Source organism: Crinia signifera, chromosome 2 (assembly GCF_055691185.1).
Source record: "Crinia signifera chromosome 2, ASM5569118v1, whole genome shotgun sequence".
Classification (NCBI taxonomy): Eukaryota; Metazoa; Chordata; class Amphibia; order Anura; family Myobatrachidae; genus Crinia; species Crinia signifera.
Window position 1 is genome coordinate 241,519,678 of NC_139218.1, and position 25,416 is coordinate 241,545,093.

Here is a 25,416-nt window from a genome sequence, read left to right on the forward strand (position 1 = left end):
GTTTCTATTGCAGTCACCGAGCAAATCATGAGCTACACTACACACAGACTACACACTCTGGAAATTCATTTGATGTTTAATCAATTCGGAGGTTTGCGAAGAGAAAAGATTTCACTCTTCTTTATTTAAAGTACAAATTAAAAAATACTCTCCTAGGATTCAAACCCATGACCTTTCATGTTGCAGTCAGACACCTGTATGGGAAGTCAGAGTATTTTGAGATGTGTGCCTTAAATAAAGTAGTGTGTGACTGAAGGCGCTTAGAGGGGGAGATACTGTAAGGGCTACCAGGTGCTGCCAGGGATTAGAGCGGAGGTTGCTGCAGGTGAGATTGATTAAAACAAACACATTGACATGCACTGCAATACAGAGCCCCAAGCATGCCTTGCAGAGCCCTCGGTGGTGGCATGTTTCACATCACACTACATACAACCCTGCCAGAGATCATATTTCACTTTAAAAAACTTTTATTATTTTGTAAAAAATATATTATGATATTGATTAAAAGCTACACATGGTTAAAAGCACTGTACAAATGTATTTTGTCTTGTGTCTCTCTTCAATTAGAACTTCATAAGAGAGAATGAGTTTATAGCTATATACCGCTGGGTTTTAACACCTGATTTTCTATATTGAATTGAATTAATAGTAACAATTTAAACTTTTCGGTATTTATTTATATTCCTATTTGGAATCATATATTATCTAATGTCTAGCTCTTGATAGCCAGCTGACATGGCATAAGGGTTAAGCAAACTAACAGTTATGGGTTCAAATACAGTATGATCATTTGTCAATTATTACACGGATTAAATTTTATATTGCTGTTTTTTCTTTGAAATAGTGACAACTAAGTGTAACAATATTCTTGAGGTAGAAATGTCCTAAAACAACAGATTTATATTGGAAGTTACCATCTGATCCTGATGTTCACCATTTAACAGGCTACTAACATCTATTCAAAGACAGCAACTAGCCCAGTAATTCCCAAACTGTTTTAAATGACTGCACCCTATATAACAATGTTTTTCATGGCACCCCTAAGCCATAAGTTTCTTATTGAGAAATATATATATTAAATTAATTAAATTATGTTTATATGTCTTACTTAAGTTCAGTTATATGGTGAGGGGTCAGATTTGCCTCTGTTGGTCTACATATGTTATGACTGGAAGTCACAAGTGTCCCGAGCCACCCAAGGGTGCCAGGGCACAAAGTTTGGAAACCACTGAACTATCCTGTGAAACTTGGACTAACAACAGCTATAATTTATATACTGCATTCATTGAGCAATCTCCACTGTTGAACTCCTCTACCTACAGGGGTGTGGATCGTTTGGTCTACAACAACTAGGTCGACAAGCATTGGGTCGACATGCAGCAAGGTCGACATGGGTTAAGGTCGACATTGATCAATGTCGACATTGGTTTAGGTCGACACAAGCATTAGGTCGACATGGGCTAGGTCAACAGTCAAAAGGTCAACATGGGGTTTGAGCCATGTCGACCTTGACCCATGTCGACCTAGTGGTGTTGACCCAATGCTTGTAGAATTAGTTGTTGTAGACCTAATGACCGTATCCCACCTACAGTACATCAACAACCACAAAAAGTAAAAACCCAATTCGGGTTGCATAGATACCCCTGATATCTGCTATGGTCCGTCATAGATACATTCAGAGTATCCTTAATATTTGGGTGTGCCCCAGTGTTCAGGGGATATCCCACCCAGTGCTTATGGGAAATACTGCCATTATCTTTTGCTAAATACGACCACAAGTCTCTTGGCAAGTGGTCACACCCCATTTTGCTAATTCTCTAATAGTAAATGCTCGGAGAAAATATGACCGTTAATTACATGCATGTAGATACATGACAGCTAAAGTCTGATTAATTGTTATAGAAAATGCTTAATTTTAATTGTATTCAGTATGAATGCATTAAATACAAATGGTAATTTTCATAACATACTTTGTAAGCCCATGGCAAGCAAATCACCCAGGGTCATAGCTTTTAAGCTTTCTGCCGTAACACGAAGCATTCCCCCTGTCTGACGGACTAGTTGTTTCCAGTGTCTTGTCCTCATTGCAGGGTTACTAAGGTCATCTATTAATGGTAAGGTCAACTGAAATAAAACAGTGATGAGAAGGCAATGCAATAATGAGCAGAACAACTTGCATAAAACAGCTTAGAAAATAGGTATGAATTAATGTAATACCATGTAACAGAATAAATCATTCACACAGTTTTATCCAGACATTCACTGATAAACTATTTAATATATACATAGGATAACTTTTCTAGGATAGAGATACATATGGAGCCATTCTCATTGTACCCAACCATTGTACCCATCCCCGGCGTACCAAACTACATGGTGCGACAGGGATTCTGACGCACGTGCATCTCCAATGCTCGCACACCCAATTCCCGGCAATGAACATGCGAGCATCTGAGGTGCTCGTACGTCCATGTGCGCTGGCGCGCAGCCCATCATCAGAGCATCTGGCGCACTAGTGTCAACAATGAGGCTGGCTCCATCTGAAGATAGATATAGATAGATAGCTATAGTTTTAATTAGCTATTAGTTTTAATGGTACTTATGTAGTTTCACGCCGGCAGGAAATCGCATCGCATGTGATCCGATCGCATGCGATCGCGTGGGATGCGATGGTACTTTTGTAGTTTCAAGTTTCCCCTGCCCGCACATCGCATGCATTGGATCGCATGTGTGATCGGGTTGCACGCGATGCGATTAAGCACATTTAGCACACCCCCACTATCCATGCCACCCCTAAGTGTGGTGAGCGCAGTGAGCCCCGCGAGGGGACACGGTACGAATCCTCCCGACTTGTTCATACCCCCACTATCCCCGTCAGAGTGGAGTTGATATTATAAAGTGTGGCGAGCGCAGCGAGCCACCGAGCCCGAAGCGTGGCAAGCGCAGCGCGCCCCATGAGGGGACACTGATTACTTGATGTGTATTCCGCATCCCCTTGCGAGGCTCGCTGCGCTCGCTACGCTTCGGGCTTGGTAGCTTGCTGCGGTCGCCACACTTTATAAAGTCGACTGCGCCGACGTGGATAGTGGGGCATGAAGAAGTCGGGAGGTTGCGTACCGCGTGCACTCGCCACACTTTGGGGTGGCATGGATAGTGGGGGTGTGCTAAATGGATCACTAGGCACATATATACATACATACATTTTAAAAATCAGCCCTTGGGAACCAGAGATACTGTATCTGACTTCAAAGCAGTGGTCCCCATCCAATCCTGTTAATTGCTCTTCTCACTCAGATATTTCAGGTTCTGTCTGACGTAGAGTTTTTCTGAGGGTATATTCCAAAAGCTGTGACTCTCCTTTCCAGCAGCTGGTTACTGCTCCAGCTCCACACACCTGGTATGTAGTTTTATATTCTCATTGGCAGATTGCTCTGCCTCCTGAAATCGGATCCCCTAGTCCCTAATATCATTTGGTAGGTGGGATTCTCTTGTTTTTAATTCCATTAAAATCTAATAAATCTATTTCTGGGAACTGGAGATATCTGCAGTCAAGCAAGATGTCCTCCCACCAGAAAATTATGAATAATAAGCCCACTCCACTATACACCCTTCCTCTGCAAATTAAACATTCTCTACCACCCTGAAAGTTATGTATCAGGGCCCCTTCATTCAGCCCAATGCCCCCTTCTCCCACCCCATCTCCCACCATCTGTAGAGTAAAGGGGTAATAGTAGAAATGACTGATCCAGGCCCTACATGCAGAGCGGTTGATATAATACCCCCTACCACCCGCGGGACATCAAAGCTTCCCCCACCCCTACCGCTGGAGGATCAGTAGGGGCCCCAATACATTGCTATACCAAGGGGTCTACACTACTGTTGACGCCCCTGTATGTATGTATGTATGTATGTATGTATGTATGTATGTATGTATGTATATATATATATACACACACATATGTGTGTCTGTGTATATGTCTATGTGTGTATATATATATATATATATATATATATATATATATATATATATATAAATATATATATTATTATTATTTTTTTTTATATATATACATTTGGTCTATCTATAATACTTTAACTGACCCGGCATATACTGGGTCACCTAAGTGTCCATCTCCGCCCCTCTGGAAACCCCCTTCTGAAAATCCTGCGTTTGCCCCTGGCATCCACCTAATCCCTGGCCAACTTTTCTGGGTGAACATATCATCAAGAAACATTGCAATCTAGTGGACCATTTTGCTATAGGTAGCACCTATCCTTGTGTATCAAAGCCTATAGATTGTAAGCTTGCGAGCCTCGCCATCCTACTTTTATGTCTGTCTGTTATTGCCCAGTTTTGTTTTAACGCTATTTTTTGTCAAATTGTAAATCACAATAGAATATGTTGCACTATGTAAGGAACTGTTACTAATCATCATCATATGCCTTGGGATGCTGTGTCCATACTTTGGTCCATCCCTCTGTTTTTTTTCTAAACAACTAGTCATTTTAGTTTCAATTTTATTGACTGTCACCGGTTACTAGGCCTTCCTTCATTGTTTGAACTTAGATGATTGACTGCAAACATTCAGTGTTAGATTAAGCATCTCAGCATTTCACCTCAAAATTTAAAATGGTAATGAAGTGAATGTTGCATTGAAAATACAAGTACTATATAATGTATTAGTTAAAAGCCGATCAAAATGACGGCTTCTGCAATGTACTTTCACTTGAAGCTGTGACCGTTTTTTACTTTCATTTTGAGCTTGAGAGTTTTTAACCCACAAACTCTCCAACCCACCCCCAGTCCATATCCGCTGCTTCTACCTCCAATCTCTGTCTACACATCCAACAAATTGGAAACTGACCTGTGTCCCTGCAAAAAGTGTTTTCACTTTCTGTTATGACATCTTTTAGCACAAAGGAGTAATTTGATCCGTTGAGTGGCCACTAGTGGTCAGTGGTGGTACTTCACCTCATAGGGGTGAGGAGTAGTTATCTCTCTCTCTCTCTCTCTCTCTATATATATATATTATTCCAACTTCCTAATTTAAGGACAGTATAAGTAAATTGAGCACAACATGAAGCAATGAAAGTAAATCTTGAATGTTAGATAACAATGCTGATATAATTCAAGTGTAATTTGGATCAGAGATGGAAATAATTAAGAACCTGAGGCCAACAAAGTACATATTCACGCAATACCTGAATGGGGGGAAATCTACTTGAACCGTTACTACATTCCATTAAATTTACTTTTCCAAATTTTCAGGAAGACCAACTTACATTCATGATATTGACAGCTTCCAGTGCTTGCATGTAAACATCCCATTCTTGCACCTCTCCTGGGAGAGACTGCAGAAGCTTCAGATGCTGCCTGGTTCTATTGTACAGTTCTTCTGTGTTCATGTCCTGCCACAGTTCTTTCTTCCAGATGTCCTGCTCTTTAAGGATTGCATCTACATGCTGCCAGACAAGGCTGAGATTCTGCAGTAGGTCTTCACAGCTGTGGCAAGTAAATAAGATAATATCCAATGTCATTGGATTTAGATGTGCTATGACTGTTACATCAACTCAGCAATAAATTGTTAGAAAAAGAAGCATTTCTACAATATCCTGAAAAGTGTATAACACATCCTTTATTAGAAGCAAAAAGAAAGCACTGCAATTGTTTAAAAATGAATGTATCATTCTATTGGACATATGTAAATTAATAAGATATAAAATATATAGAATAGATATATAAAAAGCACAACAAATATATAACATTACTCATAAACCATTTATATTGATAAAAAAAAGAAAATTAATAATTCCGCCGATTAACGGAGTGTAAAAGTCTCTATATGCACAGAGAAGTTGTATAATCAAGGCACTTGTTTTTGTTCCTAGAGGATGCATTGCAGGCAATACAGTATATGGATAATCCTTGGTTCCTGTATTCTAGCCCCTAGCTCCCTAGCTCCTGTATTATAGCCCCCAGCTCAATTATTAATCCAGAGAAATATATATATATAGATATTTATATATATATATAGATATATATCTATATATATATATATATGCAATAATATACAAGGCTGGATTGAAAAGTAATGCCTCCATGGCTATAAGTTTTTTTATTTGTGAACGCATTTGAACCCTTTTTTTGTACATGAGAACTCTATGTAATGACCAATAAGGTGCTCTTTCATCTTTGGAAAGAGGTGAAAGTCGCAGGGCACAAGATTGGGGTTGTACGACGGGTATGGCAGAACCTCCTTGAAGTGTAAGCGCTGCAACCCTCTTCCCAAAGATGAAAGAGCACCTTAAGAGTCAACATTTCAACTCTTTCAATGAGGTGAAAGCTGCCGTTCAGTCCTGATGTCGACAACAACCACCAGCTTTCTTCTTCTATGGGTTTGCCCGACTCATCAAGCGTTGGCGCATATGCAAGGAAAGGGATGGTAACTATGTTGAAAAGTGAATAGTGAATTACATTGAGGATATTATCATGTACAAAAAAGTTTTCAAATGCGTTCACAAATAAAAACTGGTTCCCCACACAGCTACCTCATGCAGACGAATAGCCGGGCTCACCTGGCATAACGATCTGACCACCTGCTAATCAGCTACTGCCTACCGTAAGGGACTTCGACTGCTGTGTACTGTGGCTACCTTGCTTGGTGACGGTCGGGACATTTTGCAGCAACCCTGGATACTTGCTGGTGAGAGCTTCCCATTGGGAAAATTCATAACATTATAATCATACTAGATTGTAAACTCCTCCGAGCAGGGCCCTCTTCCCTCCTGTTGTCAAAGCCCACTTCTCTTCACATTTCACTCACAGCTCTCCTATACTCAAACACTCAGTGAACATCTTCGTCTGCATACTCATCTCCAGCATTGGCCTCAAGCCTTTTAGTTGTATGTTTATTGAGTCCTCACTACTTATATTTAAGCTGTAATGTGTATTGAACTGTGGCGCTCTTTATTTGTATTATATTTTTGTTATTTATTCAATGTTATGCCAAGTGTTGTCTCCCTGTATTGTTCCATTGTACGGCGCTGCGAAACACTTGTGGCACCTTATAAATTAAATTATAATCATAACATAATATATGATAGGAGACATATATTTAATTCTCTACCGTGATTAAGAGAATAATTTACATTAATTGACTTTATTAATCCAACAGCTGGGGGCTAGAATGTAGGAACCAAGGCTTATCCATATATTGACTGTAATGCATAATCTAGAAACACTGGACTTTATCCTTATTTTTCCAGGAAGAAACAAACAAGTGCCTTGATAATACAACTTCTCACAGAAGTTGTGCACAGAGAGACTTTTACACTCTGTTAATAAGTGGAATTATTAATTTTATTTGAGATATATATATATATATATATATATATATATATATATATATATATACACATATATTACTTGTTGGTGGCGGTACTGTGGTGGTGTCTTGAGAAAGGCCGCCTTATGTGCAGTCTAAACTTGAAGACATGACCTATATATATATATATATGGTTTATGACTATTTGTTGTGCTCTTTATATATCTATATATTTATATATTATTAAAGTAATTTACATATGTCCATTAGAATGTTTGCTTCTCCACTTGTGGAGAGTGATAACAGCCAGGCAATTATCTCCTACCTGTCATTTTTCAAACCCAGCATGTAATATGAAAGGTAGGCGCTGATTGGTTGGCTGTTTATAACTTCACTTTCTCACTTTTGAATCTTCATACATCTGGCCCTTTGTCCTTCTAAGGAATTATGTTTGGTAGTTTACTACTATATGGGAGCAGCAAGAAGTCGGTTGTTTGCTTGTTTTAATAACTGTGTGTCACTGGTATACAATTATATATCTTTCTATAGCACCTGATTAATCTTTGTTTTAATACAGAACACATACTTGGTTAAAATGGAGAAGTCGACAACTGTCGTTTCCAGAAGCTCTTGCAGTTCCTTCAAGTCCTTTGCTTCGTTTTGCAAGACTTGGACTTGTGAGCTGAAATTCTGTATGATTCCAAAGGCCTCCCGAGATGTGCATTCATACTTGTAGACATCCGAAGTCTCAATGTCAGGCCCGAGAATATCAAGTTTATGCTGAAACCGTTCTAAGTCCTTGAACAAAACCCAGATAACTGACATGTCAGGTAACTAACATGGCTAAAATGCTTGCATGCAAATGTTTTAAAAAATATTTTATTTATTAAATTAAACAATACATTATTATCTATAAGTTGTGCTAATAATTAATAACACTAATAATAAACTATTATGAGTCAATTATAATTGAAAAAAGTTTGAAGCCATACAGCTTCTTTAAATGCATAAGTTCACCTACTTGTACACCTAACAAATGTCACTATGCAGATACACTTCATAGTGCTTGGAACTGGGGCAGACTTGGCGCGCTTGCATTTATATCCACATTTTTTCCTTCTCAAATTCTGTTTATTGAATATATATATAACAGAGGATATAACAACGCAGTACAAGGAATGAATCAGGAGGACAATAGTTGCCGGCAGTCAGAAGCTTCTACTATACAATATGCAACTCAGTGGGCAGTATTCAATGTCCCAAATTGCGCTGTGCAGCGAATACTGTTTAGGATTCGCTGCACAATCGCCATGTTCCGGAGGGCTGGAGCGCTCGCTGCCAGCCCTCACTGACACGCTATTCAATGAGGCAGGGGCTCGCTGCCCCTGACGGCGAATGTGAACCCCTGTGGCGGACGCCGCAGGGAGCCTGAGGAGGACGCCGGCAGGCAGGGAGATGGAAGTCTCCCTGCCTGCCCCAGAACATATGTGGGGGGGAGGTGAGCACAGGCTGCCCCCCCGGGAGAGCCAGCAGGGGACCGGGTATTCACTGCTCTCGATCTTGCATACAGTAGGAGCACATCTATCTTGCTTAGGCCATCGCTCAGGATGGCTAGCCATGGCTATCCCATTGTTCTCAGCTGCAATACAATACATAGAACAATAGAGTAGGGGATTAGCAGAGTAATCCAATTACTCACTTAATCCTATTATAGAGAAAGATGGCAGTGGCTCCCACTGTATGTAATGATCGGGAGCAGTGAATATATGAATATGTAATGAGCGCCTCTCGGCTCCCGGCCCCCTGCTGGCTGTTATGTGTAAAAAATATATATATATTTTTTAAAATTAAACATATATTCATGTGCTATATGAATAAAAATAGCATGCCCCTTCACAGAATAAAATTCCTGATTTTTTTAACACTAAATTTAAAAAAACAACAACATTATTTTAAAAGTTCACTTTCCACTTCTCCATGAAAAGATGGTGATTGCTACACGGTGACACACAGCGAAAATCCCTTAGAAAGCAATTCGCCATCGGAAAGCAATTCGGCATTGAATACACTCATGGCGAATCACATTGAAAATCCCATTGAAAAAAAACCACAGCGAGTTGCGGAGAGTATCAGACGGTGAATTGTCCCTCATTCACTGTTCACCGTCGGTGAAAAGTGCACGTTGAATAGGGTGATTCACTTTCTGACACAAAAAATCACCTTCCAAAGTGAAAAAAGCACAAATTCGCCATGAAACATGGCGAATTGGCCTCATTGAATACTGCCCAGTGAATAGAAGAAAATCTGCATGTAACATACTGGCATATACTGTAGGACCTTATTCGGGTCCGTTCACAGGTCCGCGTGCGTTCGCACAGGGCCAATGTTTTTTGCATTGCGCATTTCTGCACATGTGCATGCGCTTGTTGCGTGCGTCCATGGCGACCAAACTGCACTCATGCTTACGAACGGAGGGCGGGGGGATGTGGAGCGGTAGGCTGACTCATTAGTAAATGGGAATTCCCAGCATTTCATGGGCGTTCCCATAAGAATGCTGGGCGTTCTCATGCTAGTGCAGCCGTGACGGACATGTGGGGGCGGGCAGCTGATATCACTGGATGTCAGCTGCCCGCCTACTTCCCCCCAAGCATACACGCATATGTAAGGTTGCTCAGAGCATGAGGAACATGAGGAAAGGAGAAATGGATTGGGGGGATGTACAGAAATCCACATTTTTTATGACCTCTCTCAAAAGCCAAAGACGTGAAAAAGAAATAAGAAAAAATTCCCTGCACCCTAAACTTTAACTTGACACCAGTGGCGTAACTATACAGGTTGCAGGGGATGCAGCTGCTATGGGGCCCGGCCGCTGGGGGGGCCCGAGGGTCCAGCAAGAAATCCCCTGCACCCTGTTGAATTATTATTATTATTTACTTGATTAGTAGTTTACCTCGTAAGCCCCTGCAGCGCCACGTTTTCCTTCCAGAACAGAAGGAGGCAGGGACGACAAGGCACAGATAAGGCCAGCTGTGTAGACCACCACACGTAGAGGGCGCTGCAGCTGTCTTCTCTGTTTCCCAGGCAGGCTAGTCCGTATCCAATGATGCAGAGCCTACGATGTAGACCTTGGCCGGCCGGCAGCAGGAGAAGCCTGGCGCTGAGTGTATCATGCCCCCGCTGCTTGTCCTTCATTGCCAGCCACCAGCAGGTAATGCATGGCTGCGGGGCCACCAGGTAATAGATGGCTTATATATATATAAGGTGTGCTGTCCTATATGTGTTGACCCACAGTTGACATATATATATATATATATATATATATATATATATATACATACTGTACAGAGGGACCTATTATTTTCCAGCAACTGAAGAGAGCTGCTCAAGACATCATTAGAATATTATTATGTAATTTTCTGTGACACCACTTAACCTGAGCAAAATAGCGTACACATTTAATACACTGGATTACAAGCGATAGTTCATTTGGAAAGTATTTTAGTAATTAAATTGGATGGACCTCTTACAGCCATGTACGTTTTATGTTAGAATAGCATCTAATGCTATAAACCTTTAAGCTTCACTTATTAATCTTGACCCCTGAAACCTGTAACCAGAAGAGTGTTGCTATAGATACTTAGTTTCAAATGCTGGAAACTAAATACAAACCCCAAGGATAAAAATCTTTTCCATCACAACAGAATATACTTGAGTCTATGACTTAAGGGCCCGTATTGCGTTATTTCTACAATGATTTTCTGTACTTCATTTGAAAGTAGGGATGGAGAAATTCAGGTTTGTTGTGTGATTATTAATACTCAATGTATACGGGAGTATGTATTATTTCATGTAAATTATAAGGATATTAGAAGACATAGTGGAGTTCCATGTAAAGTCCTAGGGTCGCAGACAAAGTGCTTTGTATACAGTTCATGAAATTCTGGGGGGATAATATTACTATATTGGGTAAAAAGATGGGAGATCTATTTCACATGGGATGTTGTATGGGTAACCAATCAGAATCTACTTATTTAGCACCTCCTAGAAGATAATAGATAGTATCTGATTAGTTGCCCATAGCAACAACCCATGTGAAATAGAACTACCATCTTAGTAAATTTATTTAATATTATTTAGTTTTTTTTAAATACAGTAGGTGAAATTTAATAGGATGAGAGATTCAGAAAGTGAGAGATTTATTAAGAAATCTCCAGTTTTTTTAAAGCGACAATCGTTTACACTGCAAAAACAGTATGATTTTGCATTGTAAATGATTGCCGCTTTAAAAAAACTGGAGAATTCTTACCAAATCTCTCACTTTCTGAATCTCTCATCCTATTACATTTCCCAGTATTTTTGCTCTTTTTTTTTCTGCCATACTCTAATCCTTAACACCAAAATATACCCATATAATTTACTTCAGTGGTTCCCACAATGGATACTGTTGCACTCTGGTATGCAACGGGTTGGTGAGTCAAAACTAAATCAAATTATTATTGTCAGTGTGAAAGGCAGAATCAGAGTTGACAGCTGTCAATCATTAAATATGTGGAGAAGCAGAAGCACAACCCTGCTAACCACCACATAACTGAACTGTAAGGGCAGTATTCAATGACAAATTACGCTATGTGCAGCGAATCCTGTTTACATTATTGCCTTTCAAGTCAGGGTCCCGTACTCCAGTCTCGTCCGGGTCCACAAATAACCTTACCCGTGACACAAGATGGCTGCCATTAATGTAAAGCACTCTGAGTCCTATTGGGAGTAAGGTGCTAAATAAATAAATATTAATATGGCTGAAATGAGGTCTTGTTATAAACTTGAGTCACCTAAAATGTTCTTTAAGTGAAACCTACAGTATATTTAAAAACACCCAACCATAACTAAAACTGACCAAAAATTCAAAGTAAATTGCCTATTTAATTTTATTGCGGAAATCAAATACTATTGCAGTTTCAACAGTTTCAAGGTTATTTTATGGCCATTCTATGACTGTATCATCATCAGAGGCAAAGACACTTTCAAACGCTCTGTGGGAATGGTTAAAAGATCAACTTTAAAACACAGTTAAATATAGAGAACAGCATTTTGCATGCAGCAACAATAAAGTCCTGAACCCTTGGGGCTAACAAAAGCCTGATAGTTTCTCTAATCTTTTGCTCTCAGTTGACTTAACACTGGTTGGCAGATCACAGATTGCTCTCAGTTGACTTAACACTGGTTGGCAGGTCACAGATAGCCAAAGCAGTATTTCTAACATAACTAACCAAATACTCATATTTCGTTTGTAGTAAAAAAAAAAAAAAAAAAAAGATATGCTTAGAAGTGGCACAAAGATTAACAGTATATTAGCTGTATAGGTATATTAGGTACAACTGTTCAGTCTTTACCGTGGTCACAATGTCAGCTTCCTGTTGTATTCTGGGTCCCAGGCGCTGCTTGGCAAGTGACACTTTGGTCTTCATATTGTTCCAGCGTGCAGGCATTGTCTTATAGAGGACCTCACTGTCTGTGGGAAGAGCCATCTCATGTTTTCCTAAAAGAGTCACTGTCTTCTGTAACACGGTAAACTGCACCTCCATTTCCGCTTGCTTTGAAGAAACCTGATTGGATAGACAAACAACATTTATATGAAATGTGTATTATATACATAATACATATTGTAACCGTTATAGAAAAAAGAAACAACAGAAAACAGTCATATTAACTGCTGAGAAGAAGAAGTAGATGTTATACTGATGTATAAAACAATACCACGGCTAGGTATAACAAGAGTTTTATTAATACACAATAAAAATGTAAAACTATATTCTGTTAGCATGCATGTTGAATAAAATGAGCCTTAAATTTGTAAACAATTAAGTACTGCTATACTGCACCTCCACACGAATATTTCCAGGTGGAGAAAGGGCTATATAAGAATCTGAGCTTGTGAGCGTGTTTGAGCTTGCTTTTAAATTGAGCCACACTTTTATTTGGACAAACGAATCTGCACACTAAGGATACAATTCTACTCAATTCCGGACCAACTTATAAGGAGGACTTCCAGGTACCGTTTAATCCTACTCAGCGAGGGACGGTCTCCACTATTTCCAACTTGTGGACCCCTTGCATAACAGCACTATTGAGTTTGTTTGAATACAGACAAAAAATTTGCCTGCACTCCACCACCCCTTAGCTGGGTATTAGACCGGATTCTTATGTGGCCCTTTCTCCACCTGGAATTATTCATGTGGAGGTGCAGTATATCAGTACTTAATTGTTTACAAACTTAAGGCTCATTTTATTCAACATGCATGCTAACAGAATATAGTTTTACATTTTTATTGTGTATTAATAAAACTCTTGTTATACCTAGCCGTGGTATTGTTTTATACATCAGTTTAACATCAGCGATATTAACGGCTGAGGTTGACTACAATTGTCATTGTCCCCAGTGGTGTAGGTAGGTGCCACAGTGCCCGGAGCAAGGGCATGTTTCGTGCCCCCCCTGATTTGTAGTAGGCGGGGCTCTTGCGCAGCAAAAAGGGGGCACGGCCTAACATTATACCACACACCATAATGCCCATTGCACATTTTAGCAAACTTTGTAATAACCATTACACATAAAGCCATGTGAAGTAATGCCAATTATACATAAGGTCACACATAATGCCCATTACATACTATATAACAAACCGTAATGCCCATTACATACTATATAACAAACCGTAATGCCCATTACACATAAAGCCACATGCCGTAATGCCAATTACACATAAGGTCACACATGATGCCCATTACATACTATATAACAAACCGTAATGCCCATTACATACTATATAATAAACCGTAATGCCCATTACATACTATTTAACAAACCGAAATGCCCATTACACATAAAGCCACATGCCATAAGGCCAATTACACATAAGATCACACATGATGCCCATTACATACTATATAACAAACCGTAATGCCCATTGCATACTATATAACAAACCGTAATGCTCATTACATACTATATAACAAACCATAATGCCCATTACACATCTGACACATAAGTGCCACTTACCTACATGCTCATTGCTAGGAACTTAATGCTCGATGCCAGGGGCTTCATGCTCGATGCCAAGGGGGACTAAAATTGTTTGTTGCCAGGGGGGACTGAAATAGCTCGTTGCCAAGGGGGACTAAAATTGCTTGTTGCCAAGGGGGACTAAAATTGCTCGTTGCCAAGGGGGACTTAATTTGCTCGTTGCCAAGGGGGACTTAATTTGCCCTTTGCGAAGGGGGACTAAATTTGCTCGTTGCCAAGGGGGACTTAATTTGCTCGTTGCCAAGGGGGACTTAATTTGCTCGTTGCCAAGGGGGACTTCATTTGCTCATTGTCAAGGGGGACTTTATTTGCTTGTTGCCAAGGGGGGCCCCCTCCCGCTCCCCACCTGCTCCCTGCTCTAGCTGGCTGAGGTGACCATCTCTGCAGCTATTTTCAATTAAGTCTCCCTCTGGACCGCTAGCCAATAGGCGCTTGCGGTCCAGCAGCCATCAATGCTCCTTCTGAATGCCCGGTGGACCGCAAGCACCTATTGGCTAGCGGTCCAGCTGGAGACTTAATAGCAGCGGACAGGGCGGCAGCTGAGCTCAGCCAGACAGAACAGGGAGCAGGCGGGGGAGGGAGGGAAGGAGCGGGCTGCACTGCTCCGGCGCCCTTTGATGTCTCAGCGCCCGAAGCTCGTGCTCCGCTCTCCCTACACCTCTGATTGTCCCTCCCCAACAATGGTGATGACATGTCTCCTTTTTTGAAAACTGTGGCCATCAACCCTCCTCTTGCCCCCAAACGGTATCAGACTGTCAATTACTAATCCTGATTTTATATTTTTTGTTTTTTTTGCAGACACATATAACATTTATTAGGTCTTGTCAGAAAGGATATTCTTATGTACCTTATGTTCTCCCATGTACCTCCACACATATAATCTACATAATTGTCTGTCCATGCAAATGAATGTATATAGGAAAAACCATTAGGTCATATAGAACACTCATGGCACTTCATAGGTCTGCCATAAAATCAGCCATCGGGAAAGGAATATCAGATCAACCAGTCACACAGCATGTTGCAGATAGAAGACACAGTCTAAAAGATCTTTTACACATTGTCATCGCCACCTACCAGCAAATATAAGAGACTGGGACAGAGACACCAAACTAATGATAATGGAGACCCAGTGGATTTTTTACTTGATTTTTTACTTATACAGTATATACAAATACATACATACATACATACGTACATACAATACAATATTTACATATATGCTCAAATGTACAAGAGGAATGACCTACATTGGAATTATCAAATAAGTCATTCATTGCCACCATAACCTCTGATACAGGGCTATGATCCTAGAGCTTGGACTTTAGGTATATTTGCTAGTCAGTCATGAGAACTGGCAGCACATCTCTATGAGGATGTACAGTATATCTAATTAATGCATGCTGAGGGCAAAATATGATGTATGACTGTACTAAAGGGCAGCTAGTAATAACTGTAGTCACATCCAGTTATGTTAAATAGATCACATTAACAGCAACAAAACAGGTCAACAGAAAAGATCTCTTAAGCTATTGCCGGCAGGACTGATACCTCATATGTATTATTATAAGGAATACAAACATGCCTTACTGAGCTGTAGTTCTTTTGTATTTATTGACACTGAAAGAAGTACTAACTTAATATGCAAAGAAAAAGGATATTTGTTATTGAGATTATCAGGATAGGTGTTTGTTGATAGCATACTTTTATGCTGCTTTCCCACTGCTGAAATGGGTCATTACGCTTTTTTATTTTTTTAAACTGGTTTTTAAACGGCAAGAGCCATAAAGACCCTTTACCGTTTAAAAGCCGTTTTTGGCACATTCCCACTGCCTTTTAAAAACCCGTTTAACCCATAAAAATTATGAGGGGGGGGGGGATTAAAAAAAAAACGGCGTGGGGTCCCCCCACTGCCGTAACCAGCACCAGGCTGAAGAGTCGGGGCTGGTAATAAAAAAATCAGGAAACCCGACAAATAGGGCTTCGCTGATTTTTTAAAACCAGCCCCAGGCTCAAGGGCCAGGGCTGGTTCCCAAAATACAGGGGACAAAATGAGTAGGGGTCCCCCGTATTTTAAGAACCAGCCCCAGGCCAAACCAGCCAGCAGGGTAATGCCACAGCCGGGGAACACTTATTATATAAGGTCCCGCGGCCAAAGCATTCAGCCCTCTGGCCGGTCAGCCTGGAGTGGGGATCCCCCCAATAAAGGGGTCCCCCCCCTCCAGAACTTACCTGACCACGCTGAAGCGTGGTGCTGTCCTCGATGCCCCTGGGCGGTGGGCATCGAGCTGATACTGGTGTAAAAAAATAGATGAAAAAACTATTGTTTTAAACTGTGGAACTATGAGTCCCAGCAAGCCTACCCTGCAAGCTGGGACTTGGAGAACCACAAGTCCCAGCCTGCGGGGCATTAAAGGGCCCGCTGGGTCTTGTAGTTCCACAGTAAAAAAAATAGTTAAATAAATACACACTGACACATATGAAAAATAAAAGTTTAATACATACATTACACAAACACATTGATACTTACCTATCTTGAGCCCGTCGGTAGGTCCCAGGGTCCGGTCAGTCAGCACCTTACAGTCCAATTACTGCAGTAGGTTAGAGGGGACAGCCTGCTTAGCTGTGTGAGGGGAGCAGGAGGCGGCAGGAAGGTGACGGAGACCCCCCGCACACCACAGTACAGGTATCGCGGGGGGCCTCCGTCACCACATCGCGATGCCAGCCGCATATGTTAGTACATATGCGGTAGCATCGCGGCGAGCGGCAATGTATTTTAATACATCCCGCCCCTAGAGCGGTGGACTGTGAAGTGTCTACTTACTGCAATGCAAAAGTGTCATACAGCACACAAATCTGTGACTCCAATATTCTGGCACTGGCCTGTCACACTTCCATCAGTGAGCACTATAGTACCACAACTGTTACAGTTTATTTCTATGCATGTGCATATGCTGTGTGTGAGCGGCCATGGTGAATTGATTGTTTGCCGAGTGCTCGCACAAAACAGTACGGGTGGGGGGCTTGGGGTGGCGGGTGGGTGCTGGGGCAGGCAGCTGACACCAATGGATGTCAGCTGTCCACTCTGTTCCCAACATGCAAAATAATGGCACCTGAGAGTGACTTTGTTTTGCGTGTACGCTTATTTGATGATCAGCAACCATCAAATGATTTGGTCCACACACCAAAGGCTGCGAATGGATGTTTATGCAAAACGTCCATTCACAGCCGTGAGGGGGGCGGCATTACATCCACAGCTATGCAAAATTTGCAGCATTCGTGTGGACCACCAGAATAAGGTCCATAGTCACCAGTCAAGGACTGCTACGACCGGAGCAGGAAGATCTGTCAGCGGGTCACCAGCGAGCGTCCAAAGTGCTGGATTGCGCCACAGCACTCGGGGAGACCACACTCAGGAAAGCCGCCGGGTAGGAAGATAGAGAGAAAGAGAAATGCATATTACTTCATTTTACCGTGTTAAAAAGGTGCATCATCTTCATAAAAGATCCCGTGTCCCTTTCTTCTCCTGTTATACTTTCTATTTGTGGCTCGGCCCTTCTCAGAAATAAATCTAAACTTTTTAATGTACCAGTAGTCTAAAAAATAAAACAAGAGAAGATAGAAAAAAAAGTATACAGTACATAAATCTTATACTTATTCTACGCTTGTGTATGGAACAATATGGTAATTTACATTACTTCAAGGCTTGTCATCCCTTTTGAAACACACTCAGCCATAAGTAAGTTCTTTCATTCAATTATATAGGTGTTCACATAACTGTATTTTGTGCTTGCATCAATAAACATATTCACTAACTGCACCCTTTCTGTAACTTAGTGCAGTGAGACAGTGGTGTAAGTTCGTCCCAGTTGCCTAGAGGCCAGATAAATATTGCTAGATAAACTTGCAGAGGAGGAAAGGTGCCCCCTTGGTAGTAGAAGCACGACGGCAGACAACTCCATTGTCTCCCAGAGTTACACCTCTGCAGTGAGATAACAACCACTCTTTTCCTATGAACTGAAAATTCCTTTGCACTTCTAACTGGCCATTAGCCATTGTGTACACAGTGACAACATAAATTCTGTCTACATGGGATACGGTCAACATCCTTTACGTTGAAAACTAAAGGTTGACCAGGCTTAGATCAACACATTAAATAGTTGGACATGGCTAAGGTCAACAGGTTCGGATGTGCAGGGGGTTATTGGGGACTGGGGGTATTGCAGAAGGTGTATGGGGACTGGCGGTATGTGTAGAGTGTGATTTAGAACGGGAGAGCTCAGCAGGGACTGGGGGTATGTGTAGAGGTTGAGTTGGGAGGGCTGAGCAGGTACTGGGAGTAAGTGAAGAGAGTGAGTGAGGAATGGAGAAGTTGTTGAGGACTGTTAACATGTGCAGAAGGTGGGTGGGGACTGTTAGCATGTGCAGAAGGTGGGTGAGGACTGTTAGCATGTGCAGAAGGTGGGTGAGGACTGTTAGCATGTGCAGAGGTGGGTGGGGACTGTTAGCATGTGCAGAAGGTGGGTGGGGACTGTTAGCATGTGCAGAAGGTGGGTGAGGACTGTTAGCATGTGCAGAAGGTGGGTGGGGACTGTTAGCATGTGCAGAAGGTGGGTGGGGACTGTTAGCATGTGCAGAAGGTGGGTGAGGACTGTTAGCATGTGCAGAGGTGGGTGGGGACTGTTAGCATGTGCAGAAGGTGGGTGGGGACTGTTAGCATGTGCAGAAGGTGGATGGGGACTGTTAACGAGTGCAGAAGGTGGGTGAGTTCTGTTAGCATGTGCAGAAGGTGGGTGGGGCTGTTAGCATGTGCAGAAGGTGGGTGGGGACTGTTAACATGTGCAGCAGGTGGGTGAGGACTGTTAACATGTGCAGAGGGTGGGTGGGGACTTTTAGCATGTGCAGAAGGTCTGTGAGGACTGTTAACATGTGCAGGGGGTGGGTGGGGACTGTAAGCATGTGCAGAAGGTGGGTGGGGACTGTTAACATGTGCAGAAGGTGGGTGAGGACTGTTAACATGTGCAGAGGGTGGGTGGGGACTGTTAGCATATGCAAAAGGTGGTTGGGGTTGTTAGCATGTGCAGAAGGTGGGTGGGGACTGTTACCAAGTGGGAGGTGCAGATGGGAATGACAAAGGGTAAATTGAGAAAGGAGAATGGATACAGTACATGCATGGATTCAGTGGAACTAGTAATATGTGCAGAGGGTGAGCTATTAGTATGATATATAAGTGTTTATGGTTTCAAACTGAGGTTTAGACTGTATTATTGCAGACATACAGATGAAGACTCATTTGCCAAATTATGTATATGTATGTAAAGCCAATAGCATTCAGCCCACAAACCAGCAATAGTCACCTGGTCTATGAGGTATTTTGTAAAGATCCACATCCATTTGAGGGCATAAGCAGTGAGAACCTGTTTGATAGGCTGGAAATCCACCTGAATCCATCTACATTGCTGATGATCTGGGAGTCTGTGAATGCTGTCTCGGGCAGCCTGTTAATGAAAACAATATTATAAAATATGACCAGTGACAAGCAAAATATGTATGCCAGAACCTTAGGCTTGGGCCACACATTGTGTATGCTCAAGACACAGCAGAACAGGATTGGCAGGATAGCCAAACACTGCGTTCACACATAGCCGCACACTACGTTTTTGACAGATGCCGGACAGTGCCACAGTGATTTTAGGAGCAGTGTTTACGGCACAGCCTCACTGTGTGAACACATACATTTAAATGTATATGTTCCAGTTGAAATCTGCTCGGTCTGTCATTCTGCTCAACGGTGGATGAACCACCACCGCATATGTGTAGACAACCGCATAGAAGGCAATGTGCAGTATTAAGAATCCTTAAGTTAAGTTTTGATTTATTGGTAACAAATAATGTATAATAATCTGCATTGTATACACCTGAGGAAATCTTTTGCAAATAAAAAATCATAACTGGTGATTATCAATTTAAAGTTAGCCCAAAACATGTGATTAATTACTCACAAACCTTGTATACAGAGATTTCATTATCAAAGTCCTCTAACAGTGGTCCATGGTTGACTTGTGCCGCTGTATCTTTAGGCAAAATAAATGCTCTTTCTGCTACAATCAATGGATCGTTGTGAGATTTCATACTGACATTATTGCTGCTGCATAATTGAGAGAGTGGTCATATTAGAAATCATTTAACTTGTATTAACCTAAATGACAAAACATTTTGTAATAACATTTTTAGATTGAACTAATTACTGTACCTGTAGTAATCCACAGATAAATACCTGTAACTTAAACCCAATACACACTAGCCGACCTGGATTCTGACAACTCCTTTGGGTCCTAGTGCTCTAGAGATGCTCTTCCTTCTGGCTGCTCCTGTTACCAGACAACCAGGAAGGGCAATTAACCCCTGCAGCCCCAGTCCATAAGGGCTCCATAAGAAGCATTTGGATGCAGTCCCAGTTTAAGCACACAAACAGGGGTACCACAGAAGCATACCTCCCAACATGACCCATTCCAGAACGGACAAGATGCTCTGTTACTTGACTTCCATGTCAGTGGCAATTACAGATACGGAGCTGCAGCATAGTCCAAAATGCAGATAGGGGTGCCGCACCAACTGCCACCCCAAACAATACAGTCTGGGACTCACTGGCAGATGTAATTCCCCTATTTGAATTTTGGACAGTGGTGCAGTCCCACCTCTGCAACTGCCACTGCCAAGGAAGTCCAAGAGCAGAGCATTGTGCTGCTTCTGGAATGGGTCATGTTAGGAGGTATGCAAAAGTGGGGTACCACAATATATTTAACAATATCAGCCAGGGGAGGACGATATTGTATGTACACAATGAACAATGTCGGCTGCTGATTTTGTTCAGTGATATCACCGGGCCCGCTAAACATGCAGGTCATTTGGCTATATAGACAAATTGACCTGCAAGTTTAGTAGACATCAATCATCGTTAATGATGTGCAAAAGCATGCATCGTTAATGATATTGAGTGTACACACTAGACTAGGGGTGGCAAATCCTGTCCTCAACTACTAACAGTTCATGTTTTTCCAAGCAACCTGTGGATCTATACTAGAAATTAATGTGACAGTTAGTAATGACTACAGCTGTGCACCAACTAGGAGATTTGGAAAATGTGGAACATTGATAGATCTCGATGATCGGTTTGTCCACCCATGCACTAGACCAGTGGTTCCCAACCCTGGTCCTCAAGTACCCCCAACAGTGCATGTTTTCCAGGTTTCCTCACAGAATCACAAGTGAAATAATTAGCTCCACCTGTGGATCTTTTAAAATGTGCCTGAATAATCTGTGCACCTGCTGGGTGACCTGGAAAACGTGCACTGTTGGGGGTACTTGAGGACCAGGGTTGGGAAACACTGCACTAGACGATATACAGTATTAGACGATATCTCTCAAAAATCCCTTTCTGAGTCATATCTTTCACTATATCCTTTAATATGTATGGGGCTTTAGACTAACAAAGCATACAGTAAATACGTCACATGATTAGTCAGGAGATCTCACATGAACAGAAACAAAGCCCATTGCTTCTTTGCTACAATTTTTTAACCTTATTTTCTATCCAATTGGCACGAGTCACCATGTATAGATCGATTTCAACATATTACTGGATAATATGATCCTATATAATAAAAGGATATCACTGCTCCTTTCCCCTCTGGAAACACAGCAAGTTATATTGTAAGAAAAACATTGATGAAACTCCCCCTGCCCCCAACTGGTGCGGCTGGCCGATTTTTATTTATTTATTTTAAACAGAGCCTCAGCTGCCTGTAGCTTCCTCCTGTTACAGTGACAGGCTGCCGCTGCTCGGCTGAAAGTAGGGGGAGCTTAGAAGGCAGTTTGCAACTCCTTCCAGGCAAGTCTACATGTAGCTGTGGGAGAGAGCTGCTGGCTGATGCAGGGACTGTCCTCTGCAACAACAGGCAGGTGGGAGAGTTATGGGCTGCAGACTTTAATAATAATAATGCTGGTGTGCATGTGTGTCCAAGATGTGTATAAGCAGGGGCGTAACTAGACCTGTCTAGGCCCCATAGCAACATTTTTAAAGCCCCCCCCCCCCCCCCCAGCATTCTGCTTGAATGGGGGGGAAGGTCAGATTAGAAGATGGGGAGGGGTATGACAGAGTAGAAGGCAGGACCAGACAGACTGGATACTAGTTAAGGTTACACAAAGGTGATTAAGGTTATGGGGGGGAAGGGGGGGCTGTGACTGTTTTGGCTGAGGGTTAGATGGTGGGCAATGGGATGTGGGAAGTAAGCTGATCAGGGAGGGGAAAGGGAGGCATGGTGACAGACACTGGGATGGTGGGGACCACTGGGCTGGGGACAGGAGATAGTTGGTCAGATGGGGGCCACTGGGCTGGCTGGTTAAATGGGGGGCACTGAGCTGGGGACAGGGGATGGTTGGTTAGATGGGGGCAATGGGCTACGGGGGGATGGTTGGTCAGATGGGGGCACTGCGCTGGAGATGGCTTGTCAGATGGGGTGCACTGGGCTGGGGTCTAGGGACATGAGTGCACTGGGCTGGGGATTGTTTCTCTGGTTGCACAATCCACCTCCTCAGCTCCAGCTACTGCTTGAAGGTCAGTTCTGGTGTAGGGGGGGGGGGGGGGTGGGCACCAAGTGGTTCCCCCCTGCTTGTTCTGAGAAACAGCAATAGAGCCTGCTGAGGCCAGTGCCGGGGGAAGGGGAGCCGCCAATCTCCACATGGGGGTGTCTTACAATCAGTGCTGGGAAGGTGGGGGCCCGCCAAGCTCCACATGGGGGTGTTACGTTCAGTGCCGTGGGAGAGCGGAGCCGCCAAGTCATCCCCTTCCCTCAGTGAGTCTCACGGTCAGCACTGGAGGTGGAGGTGGTGCAATGGACGGGGATCCACCAATGACCGTCCCACCACACCGTCCAGGGTTTGAAGATCAGTGCTGGGGAGGGGCATGCCACCAAGGACAGATCCCTCTGCTGGCTTTCACTTTTGGCGCTGGAGCCGGAGCACCAGTGACGACGTGGCGGGGTGGGATCTCCCGCTCACATATACGCGAGCTGTAGAAAAGGGGAGATGACCACAGCCTCGGCGGGGGGAGGAGGACACTTAAATAAAATAAATTCAAGAGGGTTCAGGGGGATGTCTGCTGAGCCTTTGGCTCCCCAAACCCCCAGACCCCATAGCAGCTGCACCCTCTATAGTTACGCCACTGTGTATAAGTTTACTATGTATGTGTATATGCTGTGTGTGTGTGTGTGTGTTTGTGTGTATGTATGTTATGTGTATATGCTGTGTGTATATATGTTGAGTTTGTGTACATTCTGTGTGTGTATACAAGTACATGATGTGTGTGTGTGTGTGTGTGTGTGTGTGTGTGTATGTATGCTATGTGCGTGTACCATCTGTTTGTATGTATGCTATGTGTGTATAAGTGCTGTGTGTATTTATGCTATGTTTGTGTGTGTGTATGTGCTGTGTGTATGTATGCTATGTGTGTTCGTGTTTGAGTGCCTGCAGCATGTACAGATGGAGCACCTCTTATTTTTGCTCCGGCTCCACGGGACACGCAAGCGCCCCCCCTGGCAATGGCTGGCAGGGGCTGGCGATGGAAGTGCCACCCTCTGCAAGAACAAGCGGCGCTCCATCTGTACATATGCTATGTATATGCATACATATATATATATCTCTCATATATATATATATATATATGCACATGCGTATGTGTTTTGTGTGTGTGTGACTACTGTGCATGCGTATATATATATATATATATATATATGCTAATTTTGTATGTATGCACAGTATGTATGTATGTATGTGTATGTGTGTGTGTATATGTACAGTATATATAGATATATTAACATGTATGTATACATACATACATACATACATACATACATTACATACATGTAAGGAAACGCCCCCCCCCCCCCAGACCCCCGTTACAATCCTGCATTTTTAACATGACTGTTCTAGAGACAATGGGGCATACTGTATGTAATAGGATCCAAGTTTGACAGAGGTGCGGCATGGCGGACAATCTCGGATGTTCTTTTTAAAAGCAGCAATCAATTACAAGGCAAAACCATGCCATGTAAATGATTGCCGCTTTAAGAAAATGTCAGCTATCAACAGCATTCCACACCTCTGGAAAACTTCAGACCTTTCTGCATATGCCACTATAAATGGGTTTACTAAATGCAAAACAATATGTATCCCTAAAATAGAAGGATATTCACTGTTCAGATTTGATTTTTGGTGACAGTCCGTCCTCTGCAATTTCCGTTCCTGGTGAAATTGTAAGCTTCTGCTTTCCATGAATAAAAAGTTGGAATTCTTCATTAACATCCTTCTTCCATAAATTGGAATAATTGGCAAAAACATCTAGGAGTGCCTACAAAATACAAATATTTTATTGTTGTTAGAAATGGCAATAGTGCATATTGTATGCCCTTGCTAAACACAGCTACCGTAAAGTGTGATTCTAATTTTCTGACAATGCTTTAGGTACTGTACTCCAAGTTGGGGCACACTTCCAATATTAATTAATTATAACTTGTATTAGTCAATCTAAAATGAGACTAGCATTAAGGAGGTGCCCATACACTAGAGCACTTTGCATGCAGTTTGGTCACTTTTCATGCAATTGCAGCAATAAATTGCATAAAAAGTGGGTACTTGTTTCCTAGCACGGCCACACACCGATTTTGATTGTGAGCATCGCGTCGGAAAAAATTGCGTCGATCGCATCGCATGCCAACCAAATCGCATGCGATGTGATCAACGCGATTTTCCATTGATTTTAATGTGAAATGCCCCAAAACACCCCATTTGTATAGAAACCCCCCCTGATGTTTTAAATGGCCCCCAATTTTAATGCCACCCCGCTATAGACGCCAACCCGAAGCGTGGTGAGCGCAGCGAGCCCGCGAAGGGCGGCGGTACGCGTCCTCCGACCTTTTCATACCCCTATTATCCACGTCGGCGTGGAGTTGAGAA

General features: G+C 42.4%; 1 protein-coding gene across 6 annotated transcripts in view; it reads right to left on the reverse strand.

Annotated features, from left to right (window-relative positions):
• Positions 1-25,416, reverse strand: part of LOC146060654 (uncharacterized) — a 483,494-nt gene that overhangs the window by 347,373 nt on the left and 110,705 nt on the right. For all 6 annotated transcript variants that reach the window (XM_083174095.1, XM_083174093.1, XM_083174092.1 and 3 more), the window contains 8 exons: positions 24,657-24,811; positions 20,410-20,551; positions 19,761-19,901; positions 17,877-17,999; positions 12,716-12,928; positions 7,912-8,123; positions 5,284-5,503; positions 1,971-2,124 (listed from right to left, as the gene is read on the reverse strand). In XM_083174095.1, coding sequence (XP_083030221.1) covers positions 1,971-2,124; positions 5,284-5,503; positions 7,912-8,123; positions 12,716-12,928; positions 17,877-17,999; positions 19,761-19,901; positions 20,410-20,551; positions 24,657-24,811 — 1,360 coding nt within the window. The remainder of the gene's footprint in view (positions 1-1,970; positions 2,125-5,283; positions 5,504-7,911; positions 8,124-12,715; positions 12,929-17,876; positions 18,000-19,760; positions 19,902-20,409; positions 20,552-24,656; positions 24,812-25,416) is intronic.